General features: G+C 44.6%; 1 protein-coding gene across 3 annotated transcripts in view; it reads right to left on the reverse strand.

Moving 5' to 3' along the window:
• palm2akap2 (palm2 and akap2 fusion) overlaps positions 1 to 21241 on the reverse strand; it is a 207062-nt gene that overhangs the window by 70937 nt on the left and 114884 nt on the right. For all 3 annotated transcript variants that reach the window (XM_045692696.2, XM_082960614.1, XM_045692695.2), the window contains exon 9: positions 1814 to 1887. In XM_045692696.2, the coding sequence (XP_045548652.2) occupies positions 1814 to 1887 (74 nt within the window). The remainder of the gene's footprint in view (positions 1 to 1813; positions 1888 to 21241) is intronic.

Consider the following 21241-nt stretch of genomic DNA (forward strand, 5'->3'; position numbering starts at 1 on the left):
CCCTGACCTGTTCGCTGGACGTGCTACCTGTCCCAGACCTGTTGTCCCAGACCTGCTGGAACCCTGACCTATTCACCGGACGTGCTACCTGTCCCAGACCTGCTGTTTTCAACTCTCTAGAGACAGCAGGAGCGGTAGAGATACTCTCAAAGATCGGCTATGAAAAAGCCAACTGACACTTACTCTTGAGTTGCTGACTTGTTGCACCCTCGACAACTACTATGATTATTATTATTTGACCATGCTGGTCATTTATGAACATTTGAACATCTAGGCCATGTGCTCTTATAATCTCCTCAGCCAGAAGAGGACTGGCCACCCCTCATAGCCTGGTTCCTCTCTAGGTTTCTTCCTAGGTTCTGGCCTTTCTAGGGAGTTTTTCCTAGCCACCTTGCTTCTACACCTGCATTGCTTGCTGTTTGGGGGGTTTTAGGCTGGGTTTCTGTACAGCACTTTGAGATATCAGCTGATGTAAGAAGGGCTATAGAAATACATTTGATTTGATTTGATTTGTTTAGCTATTGGAGGCCATATTGTTAGTGTCTGTGCAGTATCTACCTGTATTGCTGCTAATTCTCTGTGTGATCAATACTGGACTCCATCTTCAGGTCTTTATAAACCACAACACGTTCAATAAGGAACTAATACATCTGGAAAAATCCTGTTCTAAAGACATCTGGACTTGTTGTTGCCAGACAGACCTGTGGCGACTGAACTCTCTAACCACTGGCCTGGACTACATGATCCTCCCGTATCAGCCCTGCTGGTCTTTAATCTGTTCCTAGATCAGTCATTACTCTGTTGGTCTTTAATCTGTTCCTAGATCAGTCATTACTCTGGTCTTTAATCTGTTCCTAGACCAGTCATTACTCTGTTGGTCTTTAATCTGTTCCTAGACCAGTCATTACTCTGTTGGTCTTTAATCTGTTCCTAGATCAGTCATTACTCTGGTCTTTAATCTGTTCCTAGATCAGTCATTACTCTGGTCTTTAATCTGTTCCTAGATCAGTCATTACTCTGGTCTTTAATCTGTTCCTAGACCAGTCATTACTCTGTTGGTCTTTAATCTGTTCCTAGATCAGTCATTACTCAGTTGGTCTTTAATCTGTTCCTAGACCAGTCATTACTCTGCTGATCTTTAATCTGTTCCTAGACCAGTCATTACTCTGGTCTTTAATCTGTTCCTAGACCAGTCATTACTCTGCTGGTCTTTAATCTGTTCCTAGACCAGTCATTACTCTGGTCTTTAATCTGTTCCTAGATCAGTCATTACTCTGTTGGTCTTTAATCTGTTCCTAGACCAGTCATTACTCTGGTCTTTAATCTGTTCCTAGACCAGTCATTACTCTGGTCTTTAATCTGTTCCTAGACCAGTCATTACTCTGGTCTTTAATCTGTTCCCAGATCAGTCATTACTCTGCTGGTCTTTAATCTGTTCCTAGAACAGTCATTACTCTGTTAAGTTCTACTAACTGTTAGTCAGAATCACATTCCTCCTTTTGCTGTCAGTGAATGAACTGCCAACAACAACTGCTCCCAGGGCTCTGATGCTCCCAGGGCTCTGATGCTCCCAGGGCTCTGATGCTCCCAGGGCTCTGATGCTCCCAGGGCTCTGAAGACGTGGATGCCGATGAAGGCAGCCCCCCTCACCTCTGATTCAGAGGGGTTGAGTTAAATACGGTAGACACATTTCAGTTGAATACATTCAGTTGTGCAACTGACTATGTATCTCCCTTTCCCCAGATAGATAGATAGAGAGATAGATAGAAAGAAAGGGATGGATTGGTACATGGATAGATATCGAGGGACTCACCATAGCAGTGATGGCTGGTTTAGACACCATCCTGTTTCCTGTAGACATGGTTACTTGAGGAGTCTGTCCTTTACCTAGAGAAAGAACACCGTCACATTGGTGAGATCATCTTTATTAATGTCATCATCCTCCTCCTCCTCGTCAACAATATCCCCATCATCCTCCTCCTCCTCGTCAACAATATCCCCATCATCGTCCTCCTCCTCGTCAACAATATCCCCATCATCCTCCTCGTCAACAATATCACCATCATCCTCCTCCTCCTCGTCAACAATATCCCCATCATCCTCCTCCTCCTCGTCAACAATATCCCCATCATCGTCCTCCTCCTCGTCAACAATATCCCCATCATCCTCCTAATCCTCCTCAACAATATCCCCATCATCCTCCTCCTCCTCATCAACAATATCCCCATCCTCCTCCTCGTCAACAATATCACCATCATCCTCCTCCTCCTCGTCAACAATATCCCCATCATCCTCCTCCTCGTCAACAATATCACCATCATCCTCCTCCTCCTCGTCAACAATATCCCCATCATCCTCCTCCTCCTCGTCAACAATATCCCCATCATCGTCCTCCTCGTCAACAATATCACGATCATCGTCATCCTCCTCGTCAACAATATCACCATCATCCTCCTCCTCCTCGTCAACAATATCCCCATCATCCTCCTCCTCCTCGTCAACAATATCCCCATCATCCTCCTCCTCCTCATCAACAATATCCCCATCCTCCTCCTCGTCAACAATATCACCATCATCCTCCTCCTCCTCGTCAACAATATCCCCATCATCCTCCTCCTCGTCAACAATATCACCATCATCCTCCTCCTCCTCGTCAACAATATCCCCATCATCCTCCTCCTCCTCGTCAACAATATCCCCATCATCGTCCTCCTCGTCAACAATATCACCATCATCGTCCTCCTCCTCGTCAACAATATCACCATCATCCTCCTCCTCCTCGTCAACAATATCCCCATCATCGTCCTCCTCCTCGTCAACAATATCCCCATCATCGTCCTCCTCCTCGTCAACAATATCCCCATCCTCCTCCTCGTCAACAATATCACCATCATCCTCCTCCTCCTCGTCAACAATATCACCATCATCCTCCTCCTCCTCGTCAACAATATCCCCATCATCCTCCTCCTCCTCGTCAACAATATCACCATCATCCTCCTCCTCCTCGTCAACAATATCCCCATCATCCTCCTCCTCCTCGTCAACAATATCCCCATCATCCTCCTCCTCCTCGTCAACAATATCCCCATCATCGTCCTCCTCCTCGTCAACAATATCCCCATCCTCCTCCTCGTCAACAATATCCCCATCATCCTCCTCCTCCTCGTCAACAATATCCCCATCATCCTCCTCCTCCTCGTCAACAATATCCCCATCATCCTCCTCCTCCTCGTCAACAATATCCCCATCCTCCTCCTCGTCAACAATATCCCCATCATCCTCCTCCTCCTCGTCAACAATATCCCCATCATCCTCCTCCTCCTCGTCAACAATATCACCATCATCGTCCTCCTCCTCGTCAACAATATCACCATCATCCTCCTCCTCCTCGTCAACAATATCCCCATCATCGTCCTCCTCCTCGTCAACAATATCCCCATCATCGTCCTCCTCCTCGTCAACAATATCCCCATCCTCCTCCTCGTCAACAATATCACCATCATCCTCCTCCTCCTCGTCAACAATATCCCCATCATCCTCCTCCTCGTCAACAATATCACCATCATCCTCCTCCTCCTCGTCAACAATATCACCATCATCCTCCTCCTCCTCGTCAACAATATCCCCATCATCCTCCTCCTCCTCGTCAACAATATCCCCATCATCCTCCTCCTCCTCGTCAACAATATCCCCATCATCGTCCTCCTCCTCGTCAACAATATCCCCATCCTCCTCCTCGTCAACAATATCCCCATCATCCTCCTCCTCCTCGTCAACAATATCCCCATCATCCTCCTCCTCCTCGTCAACAATATCCCCATCATCCTCCTCCTCCTCGTCAACAATATCCCCATCCTCCTCCTCGTCAACAATATCCCCATCATCCTCCTCCTCCTCGTCAACAATATCCCCATCATCCTCCTCCTCCTCGTCAACAATATCCCCATCATCGTCCTCCTCCTCGTCAACAATATCCCCATCATCCTCCTCCTCCTCGTCAACAATATCCCCATCATCCTCCTCCTCCTCATCAACAATATCCCCATCCTCCTCCTCGTCAACAATATCACCATCATCCTCCTCCTCCTCGTCAACAATATCCCCATCATCCTCCTCCTCGTCAACAATATCACCATCATCCTCCTCCTCCTCGTCAACAATATCCCCATCATCCTCCTCCTCCTCGTCAACAATATCCCCATCATCGTCCTCCTCGTCAACAATATCACCAGCATCGTCCTCCTCCTCGTCAACAATATCACCATCATCCTCCTCCTCCTCGTCAACAATATCCCCATCATCCTCCTCCTCCTCATCAACAATATCCCCATCCTCCTCCTCGTCAACAATATCACCATCATCCTCCTCTTCCTCGTCAACAATATCCCCATCATCCTCCTCCTCGTCAACAATATCACCATCATCCTCCTCCTCCTCGTCAACAATATCCCCATCATCCTCCTCCTCCTCATCAACAATATCCCCATCATCGTCCTCCTCGTCAACAATATCACGATCATCGTCATCCTCCTCGTCAACAATATCACCATCATCCTCCTCCTCCTCGTCAACAATATCCCCATCATCGTCCTCCTCGTCAACAATATCACCATCATCGTCCTCCTCCTCGTCAACAATATCACCATCATCCTCCTCCTCCTCGTCAACAATTTCCCCATCATCGTCCTCCTCCTCGTCAACAATATCCCCATCATCGTCCTCCTCCTCGTCAACAATATCCCCATCCTCCTCCTCGTCAACAATATCACCATCATCCTCCTCCTCCTCGTCAACAATATCCCCATCATCCTCCTCCTCGTCAACAATATCACCATCATCCTCCTCCTCCTCGTCAACAATATCCCCATCATCCTCCTCCTCCTCGTCAACAATATCCCCATCATCCTCCTCCTCCTCGTCAACAATATCCCCATCCTCCTCCTCGTAAACAATATCCCCATCATCGTCCTCCTCCTCGTCAACAATATCCCCATCATTATTGGGTAGGGGCGACAGGTAGCCTAGCGGTTAGAGCATTGGGCCAGTAACCGAAAGGTCACTGGTTCGAATACAGTAATACAGTTTACTGTAGCAGGAATACTCTAACCATTTACTGTAGCAGGAATACTCTAACCATTTACTGTAGCAGGAATACTCCAACTATTTACTGTAGCAGGAATACTCCAACCATTTACTGTAGCAGGAATACTCTAACCATTTACTGTAGCAGGAATACTCTAACCATTTACTGTAGCAGGAATACTCTAACCATTTACTGTAGCCGGAATACTCCAACTATTTACTGTAGCAGGAATACTCCAACCATTTACTGTAGCAGGAATACTCTAACCCTTTACTGTAGCAGGAATACTCTAACCATTTACTGTAGCAGGAATACTCTAACCATGTACTGTAGCAGGAATACTCCAACCATTTACTGTAGCAGGAATACTCCAACCATTTACTGTAGCAAGAATACTCCAACCATTTACCTTTAGCAAGAATACTCCAACCATTTACCTTTAGCAGGAATACTCCAACCATTTACCTTTAGAAGGAATACTCCAACCATTTACTGTAGCAGGAATACTCCAACCATTTACTGTAGCAGGAATACTCCAACCATTTACCTGTAGCAGGAATACTCCAACCATTTACTGTAGCAGGAATACTCCAACCATTTACTGTAGCAGGAATACTCCAACCATTTACTGTAGCAGGAATACTCTAACCATTTACTGTAGCAGGAATACTCTAACCATGTACTGTAGCAGGAATACTCCAACCATTTACTGTAGCAGGAATACTCCAACCATTTACTGTAGCAAGAATACTCCAACCATTTACCTTTAGCAGGAATACTCCAACCATTTACCTTTAGAAGGAATACTCCAACCATTTACTGTAGCAGGAATACTCCAACCATTTACTGTAGCAGGAATACTCCAACCATTTACCTGTAGCAGGAATACTCCAACCATTTACTGTAGCAGGAATACTCCAACCATTTACTGTAGCAGGAATACTCCAACCATTTACTGTAGCAGGAATACTCTAACCATTTACTGTAGCAGGAATACTCCAACCATTTACTGTAGCAGGAATACTCCAACCATTTACTGTAGCAGGAATACTCCAACCATTTACTGTAGCAGGAATACTCCAACCATTTACTGTAGCAGGAATACTCCAACCATTTACCTTTAGAAGGAATACTCCAACCATTTACTGTAGCAGGAATACTCCAACCATTTACTGTAGCAGGAATACTCCAACCATTTACCTGTAGCAGGAATACTCCAACCATTTACTGTAGCAGGAATACTCCAACCATTTACTGTAGCAGGAATACTCCAACCATTTACTGTAGCAGGAATACTCCAACCATTTACTGTAGCAGGAATACTCCAACCATTTACTGTAGCAGGAATACTCCAACCATTTACTGTAGCAGGAATACTCCAACCATTTACTGTAGCAGGAATACTCCAACCATTTACTGTAGCAGGAATACTCCAACCATTTACTGTAGCAGGAATACTCCAACCATTTACTGTAGCAGGAATACTCCAACCATTTAACTGTAGCAGGAATACTCCAACCATTTACTGTAGCAGGAATACTCCAACCATTTACTGTAGCAGGAATACTCCAACCATTTACTGTAGCAGGAATACTCCAACCATTTACTGTAGCAGGAATACTCCAACCATTTACTGTAGCAGGAATACTACAACCATTTACTGTAGCAGTAATACGAGCATTGTATTAACATTGTATATTGGCCTAGTTTACCAGTCGCCCCCCTGGCCCTCTCACATAGAGGGAAGCAGGCCTAAATCCTGAGGGACATGTGAGGTGGATGTGGTCAGGTGGCACCCTGGTCCCCATGTGTTAGCCCTGTTCAAAAGTAGTGCACTACGTAGGAAGTAGGGTGCCATTTGGGATGTGGCCATAGTGTGTTCCAGGAGCAGCTGGATCTGTTGCCATGACTCCTATCCTCTCCATGTTCTCCAGCGTGTCCTTCTATAAGGTGTTTGTCATCCCACCACTGAAGCATTGTTTTACACAGACACACCTGCTGCCTATGATGCGTGCAAATACTTATTATACAGTGTACACTACGCTGTGTCCTGAGCATTTGACAAATAAACTTTGATATGGTCAGATTCAATCAAAACACACTTTGGAAAAATCTCCCTATCGCTCATTACCTGATCACAGTACTTAGAAGAAAAGAGAAACCAGCACACTGCTCTTGCTAGTAGCACTGTTGTTTATGATGAAAAGAGAAACCAGCACACTGCTCTTGCTAGTATCACTGTTGTTTATGATGAAAAGAGAAACCAGCACACTGCTCTTGCTAGTAGCACTGTTGTTTATGATGAAAAGAGAAACCAGCACACTGCTCTTGCTAGTATCACTGTTGTTTATGATGAAAAGAGAAACCAGCACACTGCTCTTGCTAGTAGCACTGTTGTTTATGATGAAAAGAGAAACCAGCACACTGTTCTTGCTAGTAGCACTGTTGTTTATGATGAAAAGAGAAACCAGCACACTGTTCTTGCTAGTAGCACTGTTGTTTTTTTTAAGCTTAATATATTGGCCTCTTGGAAGCTTTACGAGGTCGATACGTAAAGATTCAATAAAACAACAGTGATACAAGCAAGAGCAGCTAAGTTATACCTCTCTGTTACCATGCACCTGCAACAAGATAGCTTGGATGTGCGAGTGTCTTTTTTTAATTTTGATCACAGTACTTTAAATGTTTTTTTTTTTTTTTTGTATGGTGCAAGAACAATGTATTTTTTTCTGCAGCGTGGGTTTGATTGAATATGTAATTGAAGAGACCTCCTGCAGTACCAACTTGAGGCTGTTGGGGGCACCCGAGAGATACATTTGGACACAGCACTGTGCTTTAGCTGCTCTGCGTGGGATATTAGGCCAATTAGGATATCATCCCCACACACAGAATACATGTGGAGGGTAATAAGCCATTTTTATTATGTTGTCAAATGAGTTAAAAACAGGATCGATGTCCCAAAGGGATATAATCTGTTGTAGACAGCACCACCACCAAACTGTTGTCCAGTCAGGTGTGTCCTGCGTATTGATTGATCCTTGACTGTGGCGGTTAGTGTCACACTATCGTACATACTAAACATAGACACTAGCCATGGGCTCACACAGGTCTCAGTGTGTTCCAATGGGCACAGACGTCAGTTTAACGTCTAGTTTAGATCTACATTTGGTTGATTGTCAACTAATTTGAATTCATCGTGAATTTAGGTTAAAAGTTGAGTGAAAAAAACAACTAAATTAACTGACTACTAAATTAAATCAGTTTTCCACGTTGAAGTGTGTGTGACGTTAGTTGAAGTGTGTGTGACGTTAGCTGAAGTGTGTGTGACGTTAGCTGAAGTGTGTGTGACGTTAGCTGAAGTGTGTGTGACGTTAGCTGAAGTGTGTGTGACGTTAGCTGAAGTGTGTGTGATGTTAGCTGAAGTGTGTGTGACGTTAGCTGAAGTGTGTGTGACGTTAGCTGAAGTGTGTGTGACGTTAGCTGAAGTGTGTGTGATGTTAGCTGAAGTGTGTGTGACGTTAGCTGAAGTGTGTGTGATGTTAGCTGAAGTGTGTGTGACGTTAGTTGAAGTGTGTGTGACGTTAGTTGAAGTGTGTGTGATTTTAGTTGAAGTGCTTTATGATAATTGCAGTTTGTGTGTTGCATTGTGTGTGACGTTATTTGCAGTGAATGTGACGTTAATTACAGTATGTGTGACATCAGTTGAGCAGAGGACAGTAGAGGTTGTGATAGAGTAGAGAACAGGTAGAGTAGTGGTAGAGTAGTGGTAGAGTAGTGGTAGAGTAGTGGTAGAGTAGAGTAGTGGTAGAGTAGAGTAGTGGTAGAGTAGTGGTAGAGTAGAGTAGAGTAGAGTAGTGGTAGAGTAGAGTAGTGGTAGAGTAGTGGTAGAGTAGTGGTAGAGTAGTGGTAGAGTAGAGTAGCGGTAGGGTAGTGGTAGTGTAGAGTAATGGTAGAGTAGAGTAGAGTAGTGGTAGAGTAGAGTAGTGGTAGAGTAGTGGTAGAGTAGTGGTAGAGTAGAGGTAGAGTAGTGGTAGAGTAGTGGTAGAGTAGTGGTAGAGTAGAGTAGTGGTAGTGTAGAGTAGAGTAGGGTAGTGGTAGAGTATAGTAGTGGTAGAGTAGTGGTAGAGTAGTGGTAGAGTAGTGGTAGAGTAGTGGTAGAGTAGAGTGTGTGGTAGAGTAGTGGTAGAGTAGAGTAGCGGTAGGGTAGTGGTAGTGTAGAGTAGAGTGGTAGAGTAGAGGTAGAGTAGTGGTAGAGTAGAGTAGTGGTAGAGTAGTGGTAGAGTAGTGGTAGAGTAGTGGTAGAGTAGAGTAGTGGTAGAGTAGTGGTAGAGTAGTGGTATAGTAGTGGTAGAGTAGTGGTAGAGTAGTGGTAGAGTAGAGTAGTTGTAGAGTAGAGTAGTGGTGGAGTAGAGTAGTGGTAGAGTAGAGTAGTGGTAGAGTAGTGGTAGAGTAGTGTAGTGGTAGAGTAGTGGTAGAGTAGTGGTAGAGTAGAGTAGTGGTAGTGTAGAGTAGAGTAGGGTAGTGGTAGAGTATAGTAGTGGTAGAGTAGTGGTAGAGTAGAGTAGTGGTAGAGTAGAGTAGTGGTAGAGTAGAGAAGTGGTAGAGTAGTGGTAGAGTAGAGTAGTGGGAGAGTAGTGGTAGACTAGAGTAGTGGTAGAGTAGTGGTAGAGTAGAGTAGTGGTAGAGTATAGTAGTGGTAGAGTAGTGGTAGAGAAGAGTAGTGGTAGAGTAGTGGTAGAGTAGAGTAGTGGTAGAGTAGTGGTAGAGTAGTGGTAGAGTAGTGGTATTGTAGAGTAGTGGTATAGTAGTGGTATAGTAGTGGTATAGTAGTGGTAGAGTAGTGGTAGAGTAGTGGTAGAGTAGAGTAGTGGTAGAGTAGTGGTAGAGTAGTGGTAGAGTAGTGGTAGAGTAGTGGTAGAGTAGTGGTAGAGTAGAGTAGTGGTAGAGTAGTGGTAGTGTAGTGGTAGAGTAGTGGTAGAGTAGTGGTAGATTAGAGTAGTGGTAGAGTAGTGGTAGAGGAGTGGTAGAGTAGTGGTAGAGTAGTGGTAGAGGTAGAGTAGTGGTAGAGTAGTGGTAGAGTAGTGGTAGGTAGTGTAGAGTAGTGGTAGAGTAGTGGTAGAGTAGTGGTAGAGTAGTAGTAGAGTAGTGGTAGAGTAGTGGTAGAGTAGTGGTAGAGTAGAGTAGTGGTAGAGTAGTGGTAGAGTAGAGGTAGAGTAGTGGTAGGTGAGTAGTGGTAGAGTAGTGGTAGAGTAGAGTAGTGGTATAGTAGTTGTAGAGTAGTGGTAGAGTAGTGGTAGAGTAGTGGTAGAGTAGAGTAGTGGTAGAGTAGTGGTAGAGTAGTGGTAGAGTAGAGTAGTGGTAGAGTAGTGGTAGAGTAGTGGTATAGTAGTGGTAGAGTAGTGGTAGAGTAGTGGTAGAGTAGAGTAGTTGTAGAGTAGAGTAGTGGTGGAGTAGAGTAGTGGTAGAGTAGAGTAGTGGTAGAGTAGTGGTAGAGTAGTGTAGTGGTAGAGTAGTGGTAGAGTAGTGGTAGAGTAGTGTAGTGGTAGAGTAGCGTAGTGGTAGAGTAGTGGTAGAGTATAGTAGTGGTAGAGTAGTGGTAGAGTAGAGTAGTGGTAGAGTAGAGTAGTGGTAGAGTAGAGAAGTGGTAGAGTAGTGGTAGAGTAGAGTAGTGGGAGAGTAGTGGTAGAGTAGTGGTAGAGTAGAGTAGAGGTAGGGTAGTGGTAGTGTAGAGTAGTGGTAGAGTAGAGTAGTTGTAGAGTAGAGTAGTGGTGGAGTAGAGTAGTGGTAGAGTAGAGTAGTGGTAGAGTAGTGGTAGAGTAGTGTAGTGGTAGAGTAGTGGTAGAGTAGTGGTAGAGTAGAGTAGTGGTAGAGTAGAGTAGTGGTAGAGTAGTGGTAGAGTAGAGTAGTGGTAGAGTAGTGGTAGAGTAGAGTAGGGTAGAGTAGAGTAGTGGTAGAGTGGAGTGGTAGAGTAGTGGTGAGTAGAGTAGTGGTAGAGTAGGGTAGCTAGAGTAGTGGTAGAGTAGTGGTAGAGTAGAGTAGTGGTAGAGTATAGTAGTGGTAGAGTAGTGGTAGAGAAGAGTAGTGGTAGAGTAGTGGTAGAGTAGAGTAGTGGTAGAGTAGTGGTAGAGTAGTGGTAGAGTAGTGGTATTGTAGAGTAGTGGTATAGTAGTGGTATAGTAGTGGTATAGTAGTGGTAGAGTAGTGGTAGAGTAGTGGTAGAGTAGAGTAGTGGTAGAGTAGTGGTAGAGTAGTGGTAGAGTAGTGGTTAGAGTAGTGGTAGAGTAGTGGTAGAGTAGAGTAGTGGTAGAGTACTGGTAGAGTAGTGGTAGAGTAGTGGTAGAGTAGTGGTAGAGTAGGGTGTAGAGTAGTGGTAGAGTAGTGGTAGAGTAGTGGTAGAGTAGGGGTAGAGTAGTGGTAGAGTAGTGGTAGAGTAGTGGTAGAGTAGTTGTAGAGTAGTGGTAGAGTAGTGGTAGAGTAGTGGTAGAGTAGTGTAGAGTAGAGTAGAGTAGTGGTAGAGTAGTGGTATAGTAGAGTAGAGTAGAGTAGTGGTAGAGTAGTGGTAGAGTAGAGTAGTGGTAGAGTAGTGGTAGCGTAGAGTAGTGGTAGAGTAGTGGTAGAGTAGAGTAGTGGTAGAGTAGAGTAGAGTAGTGATAGAGTAGTGGTAGAGTAGTGGTAGAGTAGAGTAGTGGTAGAGTAGAGTAGGGTAGTGGTAGAGTAGAGTAGTGGTAGAGTAGAGTAGTGGTAGAGTAGAGTAGTGGTAGTGTAGTGGTAGAGTAGTGGTAGGGTAGTGGTAGAGTAGAGTAGTGGTAGAGTAGAGTAGTGGTAGAGTAGAGTAGTGGTATAGTAGTGGTAGAGTAGAGTAGTGGTAGAGTAGTGGTAAATTAGTGGTAGAGTAGTGGTAGTGTAGTGGTAGAGTAGTGGTAGAGTAGTGGTAGAGTAGTGGTAGAGTAGAGTAGAGTAGTGGTAGAGTAGTGGTAGAGTAGAGTAGTGGTAGAGTAGTGGTAGAGTAGTGGTAGAGCAGAGTAGTGGTGGAGTAGTGGTAGAGTAGAGTAGTGGTAGAGAAGTGGTAGAGTAGAGTAGTGGTAGAGTAGTGGTAGAGTAGAGTAGTGGTGGAGTAGTGGTAGTGTAGTGGTAGAGTAGAGTAGTGGTAGAGTAGTGGTAGAGTAGAGTAGTGGTAGAGTAGAGTAGTGGTAGAGTAGTGGTAGAGTAGTGGTAGAGTAGAGTAGAGGTAGGGTAGTGGTAGTGTAGAGTAATGGTAGAGTAGAGTAGAGTAGTGGTAGAGTAGAGTAGTGGTAGAGTAGTGGTAGAGTAGTGGTAGAGTAGAGGTAGAGTAGTGGTAGAGTAGTGGTAGAGTAGTGGTAGAGTAGAGTAGTGGTAGTGTAGAGTAGAGTAGGGTAGTGGTAGAGTATAGTAGTGGTAGAGTAGTGGTAGAGTAGTGGTAGAGTAGTGGTAGAGTAGAGTTGTGGTAGAGTAGTGGTAGAGTAGTGGTAGAGTAGTGGTAGAGTAGTGGTAGAGTAGAGTTGTGGTAGAGTAGTGGTAGAGTAGTGGTAGAGTAGAGTAGTGGTAGTGTAGAGTAGAGTAGGGTTGTGGTAGAGTATAGTAGTGGTAGAGTAGTGGTAGAGTAGTGGTAGAGTAGTGGTAGAGTAGTGGTAGAGTAGAGTAGAGTAGTGGTAGAGTAGTGGTAGAGTAGAGTAGTGGTAGAGTAGTGGTAGGGTAGAGTAGTGGTAGAGTAGTGGTAGAGTAGAGTAGTGGTAGAGTAGAGTAGAGTAGTGATAGAGTAGTGGTAGAGTAGTGGTAGAGTAGAGTAGTGGTAGAGTAGAGTAGGGTAGTGGTAGAGTAGAGTAGTGGTAGAGTAGAGTAGTGGTAGAGTAGTGGTAGCGTAGAGTAGTGGTAGAGTAGTGGTAGAGTAGAGTAGTGGTAGAGTAGAGTAGAGTAGTGATAGAGTAGTGGTAGAGTAGTGGTAGAGTAGAGTAGTGGTAGAGTAGTGGTAGTGTAGAGTAGTGGTAGAGTAGAGTAGGGTAGTGGTAGAGTAGAGTAGTGGTAGAGTAGAGTAGTGGTAGAGTAGAGTAGTGGTAGTGTAGTGGTAGAGTAGTGGTAGGGTAGTGGTAGAGTAGAGTAGTGGTAGAGTAGAGTAGTGGTAGAGTAGAGTAGTGGTATAGTAGTGGTAGAGTAGAGTAGTGGTAGAGTAGTGGTAGAGTAGTGGTAGTGTAGTGGTAGAGTAGTGGTAGAGTAGTGGTAGAGTAGTGGTAGAGTAGAGTAGAGTAGTGGTAGAGTAGTGGTAGAGTAGAGAAGTGGTAGAGTAGTGGTAGAGTAGTGGTAGAGCAGAGTAGTGGTGGAGTAGTGGTAGAGTAGAGTAGTGGTAGAGAAGTGGTAGAGTAGAGTAGTGGTAGAGTAGTGGTAGAGTAGAGTAGTGGTGGAGTAGTGGTAGTGTAGTGGTAGAGTAGAGTAGTGGTAGAGTAGTGGTAGAGTAGAGTAGTGGTAGAGTAGTGGTAGAGTAGAGTTGTGGTAGAGTAGTGGTAGAGTAGAGTAGTGGTAGAGTAGTGGTAGAGTAGAGTAGTGGTAGAGTAGTGGTTGAGTAGTGGTAGTGTAGTGGTAGAGTAGAGTAGTGGTAGAGTAGTGGTAGAGCTTTGTAGTGGTAGAGTAGTGGTAGAGTAGTGGTAGAGTAGAGTACTGGTAGAGTAGAGTAGTGGTAGAGTAGTGGTAGAGTAGTGGTAGAGTAGAGTAGTGGTAGAGTAGTGGTAGAGTAGTGGTAGAGTAGAGTAGTGGTAGAGTAGTGGTAGTGTAGAGTAGTGGTAGAGTAGTGGTAGAGTAGAGTAGTGGTAGAGTAGTGTAGAGTAGAGTAGTGGTAGAGTAGTGGTAGAGTAGTGGTAGAGTAGAGTAGTGGTAGAGTAGTGGTAGAGTAGTGGTAGAGTAGAGTAGTGGTAGAGTAGTGGTAGAGTAGAGTACTGGTAGAGTAGTGGTAGAGTAGAGTAGTGGTAGAGTAGTGGTAGTGTAGTGGTAGAGTAGAGTAGTGGTAGAGTAGTGGTAGAGTAGAGTAGTGGTAGAGTAGTGGTAGTATAGAGTAGTGGTAGAGTAGAGTAGTGGTAGAGTAGAGTAGTGGTAGAGTAGTGGTAGAGTAGTGGTAGAGTAGAGGTAGAGTAGTGGTAGAGTAGTGGTAGAGTATAGTAGTGGTAGAGTAGTGGTAGTGTAGAGTAGTGGTAGAGTAGAGTAGAGTAGAGTAGTGGTAGAGTAGAGTAGTGGTAGAGTAGTGGTAGAGTAGTGGTAGAGTAGTGGTAGAGTAGTGGTAGAGTAGAGTTGTGGTAGAGTAGTGGTAGAGTAGAGTAGCGGTAGGGTAGTGGTAGTGTAGAGTAATGGTAGAGTAGAGTAGAGTAGTGGTAGAGTAGAGTAGTGGTAGAGTAGTGGTAGAGTAGTGGTAGAGTAGTGGTAGAGTAGTGGTAGAGTAGAGTAGTGGTAGTGTAGAGTAGAGTAGGGTATTGGTAGAGTATAGTAGTTGTAGAGTAGTGGTAGAGTAGTGGTAGAGTAGAGGTAGAGTAGTGGTAGAGTAGTGGTAGAGTAGTGGTAGAGTAGAATAGTGGTAGAGTAGTGGTAGAGTAGTGGTAGAGGATTGGTAGAGTAGTGGTAGAGTAGTGGTAGAGTAGTGGTAGAGTAGAGTAGTGGTAGAGTAGTGGTAGTGTAGTGGTAGAGTAGTGGTAGAGTAGTGGTAGATTAGAGTAGTGGTAGAGTAGTGGTAGAGGATTGGTAGAGTAGTGGTAGAGTAGTGGTAGAGTAGTGGTAGAGTAGAGTAGTGGTAGAGTAGTGGTAGAGTAGTGGTAGAGTAGAGTAGTGGTAGAGTAGTGGTAGAGTAATGGTAGAGTAGTAGTAGAGTAGTGGTAGAGTAGTGGTAGAGTAGAGTAGTGGTAGAGTAGTGGTAGAGTAGAGTAGTGGTAGAGTAGTGGTAGAGTAGTGGTAGAGTAGAGTAGTGGTAGAGTAGAGTAGTGGTAGTAGTAGTGTGTAGAGTAGTGGTAGAGTAGTGGTAGAGTAGTGGTAGAGTAGAGTAGTGGTAGAGTAGTGGTAGAGTAGTGGTAGAGTAGAGTAGTGGTACAGTAGTGGTAGAGTAGTGGTATAGTAGTGGTAGAGTAGTGGTAGAGTAGTGGTAGAGTAGAGTAGTTGTAGAGTAGAGTAGTGGTGGAGTAGAGTAGTGGTAGAGTAGAGTAGTGGTAGAGTAGTGGTAGAGTAGTGTAGTGGTAGAGTAGTGGTAGAGTAGTGGTAGAGTAGTGTAGTGGTAGAGTAGAGTAGTGGTAGAGTAGTGGTAGAGTAGTGTTAGAGTAGTGGTAGAGTAGTGGTAGAGTAGAGTAGTGGTAGAGTAGTGGTAGAGTAGTGGTAGAGTAGTGGTAGAGTAGTGGTAGAGTAGTGGTAGAGTAGTTGTAGAGTAGTGGTAGAGTAGTGGTATAGTAGAGTAGAGTAGAGTAGTGGTAGAGTAGTGGTAGAGTAGTGGTGGAGTAGTGGTAGAGTAGAGTAGTGGTAGAGTAGTGGTAGCGTAGAGTAGTGGTAGAGTAGTGGTAGAGATGAGAGTAGTGGTAGAGTAGAGTAGAGTAGTGATAGAGTAGTGGTAGAGTAGTGGTAGAGTAGAGTAGTGGTAGAGTAGTGGTAGTGTAGAGTAGTGGTAGAGTAGAGTAGGGTAGTGGTAGAGTAGAGTAGTGGTAGAGTAGTGGTAGAGTAGTTGTAGAGTAGTTGTAGAGTAGAGGTAGAGTAGTGGTAGAGTAGTGGTAGAATAGTGGTAGAGTAGTGGTAGAGTAGAGTAGTGGTAGAGTAGTGGTAGAGGATTGGTAGAGTAGTGGTAGAGTAGTGGTAGAGTAGAGTAGTGGTAGAGTAGTGGTAGAGTAGTGGTAGAGTAGAGTAGTGGTAGAGTAGTGGTAGAGTAGAGTAGTGGTAGAGTAGTGGTAGAGTAGTGGTAGAGTAGAGTAGTGGTATAGTAGTGGTATAGTAGTGGTAGAGGTGAGAGTAGTGGTAGAGTAGTGGTAGAGTAGTGGTAGAGTAGAGTAGTGGTAGAGTAGTGGTAGAGTAGTGGTAGAGTAGTGGTAGAGTAGTGGTTAGAGTAGTGGTAGAGTAGTGGTAGAGTAGAGTAGTGGTAGAGTAGTGGTAGAGTAGTGGTAGTGGTAGAGTTGTGGTAGAGTAGTGGTAGAGTAGAGTAGTGGTAGAGTAGTGGTAGAGTAGAGTAGTGGTAGAGTAGTCGTAGAGTAGAGTAGTGGTAGAGTAGTGGTAGAGTAGAGTAGTGGTAGAGTAGTGGTAGAGTAGTGTGTAGTAGTGGTATGTAGAGTAGTGGTAGAGTAGTGGTAGAGTAGTGGTAGAGTAGAGTAGTGGTAGAGTAGTGGTAGAGTAGAGTAGTGGTAGTGTAGTGGTAGTGTAGTGGTAGAGTAGTGGTAGAGTAGTGGTAGTGTAGTGGTAGAGTAGTGGTAGAGTAGTGGTAGAGTAGTGGTAGAGTAGTGGTAGAGTAGTGGTAGAGTAGAGGTGTAGTAGTGGTAGAGTAGTGGTAGAGTAGAGGTGTAGTAGTGGTAGAGTAGTGGTTGAGTAGAGGTGTAGTAGTGGTAGAGTAGAGGTAGAGTAGTGGTAGAGTAGTGGTAGAGTAGAGTAGTGGTAGAGTAGTGGTAGAGTAGTGGTAGAGTAGTGGTTAGAGTAGTGGTAGAGTAGTGGTAGAGTAGAGTAGTGGTAGAGTAGTGGTAGAGTAGTGGTAGTGGTAGAGTTGTGGTAGAGTAGTGGTAGAGTAGAGTAGTGGTAGAGTAGTGGTAGAGTAGAGTAGTGGTAGAGTAGTCGTAGAGTAGAGTAGTGGTAGAGTAGTGGTAGAGTAGAGTAGTGGTAGAGTAGTGGTAGAGTAGTGTTATAGTAGTGGTATAGTAGAGTAGTGGTAGAGTAGTGGTAGAGTAGTGGTAGAGTAGAGTAGTGGTAGAGTAGTGGTATAGTAGAGTAGTGGTAGTGTAGTGGTAGTGTAGTGGTAGAGTAGTGGGAGAGTAGTGGTAGTGTAGTGGTAGTGTAGTGGTAGAGTAGTGGTAGAGTAGTGGTAGAGTAGTGGTAGAGTAGAGGTGTAGTAGTGGTAGAGTAGAGGTGTAGTAGTGGTAGAGTAGTGGTAGAGTAGAGGTGTAGTAGTGGTAGAGTAGTGGTAGAGTAGAGGTGTAGTAGTGGTAGAGTAGTGGTTGAGTAGAGGTGTAGTAGTGGTAGAGTAGAGGTAGAGTAGAGGTGTAGTAGTGGTAGAGTAGTGGTAGAGTAGAGGTGTAGTACTGGTAGAGTAGTGGTAGAGTAGAGGTGTAGTAGTGGTAGAGTAGTGGTTGAATAGAGGTGTAGTAGTGGTAGAGTAGAGGTATAGTAGAGTAGTGGTAGAGTAGAGGTGGTAGTAGTGGTAGAGTAGTGGTTGAGTAGAGGTGTAGTAGTGGTAGAGTAGTGGTTGAGTAGAGGTGTAGTAGTGGTAGAGTAGTGGTGTAGTAGTGGTAGAGTAGTGGTAGAGTAGTGGTAGTAGTAGTGGTAGAGTAGTGGTAGAGTAGAGGTGTAGTAGTGGTAGAGTAGTGGTAGAGTAGAGGTGTAGTAGTGGTAGAGTAGTGGTAGAGTAGAGGTGTAGTAGTGGTAGAGTAGAGGTGTAGTAGTGGTAGAGTAGAGGTAGAGTAGAGGTGTAGTAGTGGTAGAGTAGTGGTAGAGTAGAGGTGTAGTAGTGGTAGAGTAGTGGTAGAGTAGAGGTGTAGTAGTGGTAGAGTAGTGGTTGAGTAGAGGTGTAGTAGTGGTAGAGTAGTGGTAGAGTAGAGGTGTAGTAGTGGTAGAGTAGTGGTTGAGTAGAGGTGTAGTAGTGGTAGAGTAGAGGTTGAGTAGAGGTGTAGTAGTGGTAGAGTAGTGGTTGAGTAGAGGTGTAGTAGTGGTAGAGTAGTGGTAGAGTAGAGGTGTAGTAGTGGTAGAGTAGTGGTAGAGTAGAGGTGTAGTAGTGGTAGAGTAGTGGTAGAGTAGAGGTGTAGTAGTGGTAGAGTAGTGGTAGAGTAGAGGTGTAGTAGTGGTAGAGTAGTAGTTGAGTAGAGGTGTAGTAGTGGTAGAGTAGAGGTAGAGTAGAGGTGTAGTAGTGGTAGAGTAGTGGTAGAGTAGAGGTGTAGTAGTGGTAGAGTAGTGGTAGAGTAGAGGTGTAGTAGTGGTAGAGTAGTGGTTGAATAGAGGTGTAGTAGTGGTAGAGTAGAGGTATAGTAGAGTAGTGGTAGAGTAGAGGTGTAGTAGTGGTAGAGTAGTGGTTGAGTAGAGGTGTAGTAGTGGTAGAGTAGTGGTTGAGTAGAGGTGTAGTAGTGGTAGAGTAGAGGTAGAGTAGAGGTGTAGTAGTGGTAGAGTAGTGGTGTAGTAGTGGTAGAGTAGTGGTAGAGTAGAGGTGTAGTAGTGGTAGAGTAGTGGTTGAGTAGAGGTGTAGTAGTGGTAGAGTAGAGGTAGAGTAGAGGTGTAGTAGTGGTAGAGTAGTGGTAGAGTAGAGGTGTAGTAGTGGTAGAGTAGTGGTAGAGTAGAGGTGTAGTAGTGGTAGAGTAGAGGTAGAGTAGAGGTGTAGTAGTTGTAGAGTAGTGGTAGAGTAGAGGTGTAGTAGTTGTAGAGTAGTGGTTGAGTAGAGGTGTAGTAGTGGTAGAGTAGTGGTTGAGTAGAGGTGTAGTAGTGGTAGAGTAGTGGTAGAGTAGAGGTGTAGTAGTGGTAGAGTAGTGGTTGAGTAGAGGTGTAGTAGTGGTAGAGTAGAGGTAGAGTAGAGGTGTAGTAGTGGTAGAGTAGTGGTAGAGTAGAGGTGTAGTAGTGGTAGAGTAGTGGTAGAGTAGCGGTGTAGTAGTGGTAGAGTAGAGGTAGAGTAGAGGTGTAGTAGTGGTAGAGTAGTCGTAGAGTAGAGGTGTAGTAGTGGTAGAGTAGTGGTTGAGTAGAGGTGTAGTAGTGGTAGAGTAGTGGTAGAGTAGAGGTGTAGTAGTGGTAGAGTAGTGGTAGAGTAGAGGTGTAGTAGTGGTAGAGTAGAGGTAGAGTAGAGTAGTGGTAGAGTAGTGGTTGAGTAGAGGTGTAGTAGTGGTAGAGTAGTGGTAGAGTAGAGGTGTAGTAGTGGTAGAGTAGTGGTAGAGTAGAGGTGTAGTAGTGGTAGAGTAGTGGTTGAGTAGAGGTGTAGTAGTGGTAGAGTAGTGGTTGAGTAGAGGTGTAGTAGTGGTAGAGTAGAGGTAGAGTAGAGGTGTAGTAGTGGTAGAGTAGTGGTTGAGTAGAGGTGTAGTAGTGGTAGAGTAGAGGTAGAGTAGTGTAGAGGTAGAGTAGAGTAGTGGTAGAGTAGAGGTAGAGTAGAGTAGTGGTAGAGTAGAGGTGTAGTAGTGGTAGAGTAGAGGTAGAGTAGTGGTGTAGTAGTGGTAGAGTAGAGGTAGAGTAGAGGTGTAGTAGTGGTAGAGTAGTGGTAGAGTAGAGTGGTGTAGTAGTGGTAGAGTAGAGGTGTAGTAGTGGTAGAGTAGTGGTGTAGTAGTGGTAGAGTAGAGGTAGAGTAGAGTAGTGGTAGAGTAGAGGTAGAGTAGAGTAGTGGTAGAGTAGAGGTAGAGTAGAGTAGTGGTAGAGTAGAGGTAGAGTAGAGTAGTGGTAGTGGTAGAGTAGAGGTGTAGTAGTGGTAGAGTAGTGGTAGAGTAGAGGTGTAGTAGTGGTAGAGTAGAGGTAGAGTAGAGTAGTGGTAGTGGTAGAGTAGAGGTAGAGTAGAGTAGTGGTAGAGTAGAGGTAGAGTAGAGTAGTGGTAGTGGTAGAGTAGAGGTGTAGTAGTGGTGTAGTAGTGGTGTAGTAGTGGTAGAGTAGAGGTAGAGTAGAGGTAGAGTAGAGGTGTAGTAGTGGTAGAGTAGAGGTGTAGTAGTGGTAGAGTAGAGGTAGAGTAGAGGTGTAGTAGTGGTAGAGTAGTGGTAGAGTAGAGTAGTGGTAGAGTAGTGGTGTAGTAGTGGTAGAGTAGAGGTGTAGTAGTGGTAGAGTAGAGGTAGAGTAGAGGTGTAGTAGTGGTAGAGTAGAGGTAGAGTAGAGGTGTAGTAGTGGTAGAGTAGAGGTAGAGTAGAGTAGTGGTAGAGTAGAGGTGTAGTAGAGGTAGAGTAGAGGTGTAGTAGTGGTAGAGTAGTGGTAGAGTAGAGGTAGAGTAGAGGTGTAGTAGTGGTAGAGTAGAGGTAGAGTAGAGTAGAGGTGTAGTAGTGGTGTAGTAGTGGTGTAGTAGTGGTTGAGTAGAGGTAGAGTAGAGTAGAGGTGTAGTAGTGGTGTAGTAGTGGTGTAGTAGTGGTAGAGTAGAGGTAGAGTAGAGTAGAGGTGTAGTAGTGGTGTAGTAGTGGTGTAGTAGTGGTTGAGTAGAGGTAGAGTAGAGTAGTGTGCTGATTTTGGACGAAGAGTTAGAAAAAGAATCATAGCAAAGACACAGGAGGAAGGACACAGTGGAGACATCTGTTTATTAGACAAGTTAATTTAGATAGAGATTCACTGCTACAACAGACCAGACCACTGACTGACTGACTGACTGACTGACTGGCTGACTGACTGACAGGCTGACTGACTGACTGACTGGCTGACTGGCTGACAGGCTGGACTGAAAGGATTGAAGGAAGAACGGAGGTGAATGTGTTTGTGAGACATTAGAGACAGTGTGAGTAATGCTCCTAATCAGATGAAAGGAAACAGGACGGTGAAACAAAATCAAATGACTCCTCAGCTTAACAAAACTAAAGCATTTGTTAGTTTGTTGTTGTCAGTTTGGGTTGAAAAGTGGTTTGTTTCAAGGTCGTTGTTGTTTACCACAGAACAGTGAGACGTTCTTTACACATCTCAGAAGCTCTGTTGGTTCTGAAACCAATGAGTGTGTCCTATTCCCTACACTACTTTAGACCAGAGCCCTATGGAACCCTATTCCCTATATAGTGCACTACTTTAGACCAGAGTCCTATGGAACCCTATTCCCTATATAGTGCACTACTTTAGACCAGAGCCCTATGGAACCCTATTCCCTATATATAGTGCACTACTTTAGACCAGAGCCCTATGGAACCCTATTCCCTATATAGTGCACTACTTTAGACCAGAGCCCTATGGAACCCTATTCCCTATATAGTGCACTACTTTAGACCAGAGCCCTATGGAACCCTATTCCCTATATAGTGCACTACTTTAGACCAGAGCCCTATGGAACCCTATTCCCTATATAGT

The sequence above is a fragment of the Salmo salar genome, chromosome 13 (assembly GCF_965601325.2).
Source record: "Salmo salar chromosome 13, fSalSal1, whole genome shotgun sequence".
NCBI lineage: Eukaryota > Metazoa > Chordata > Actinopteri > Salmoniformes > Salmonidae > Salmo > Salmo salar.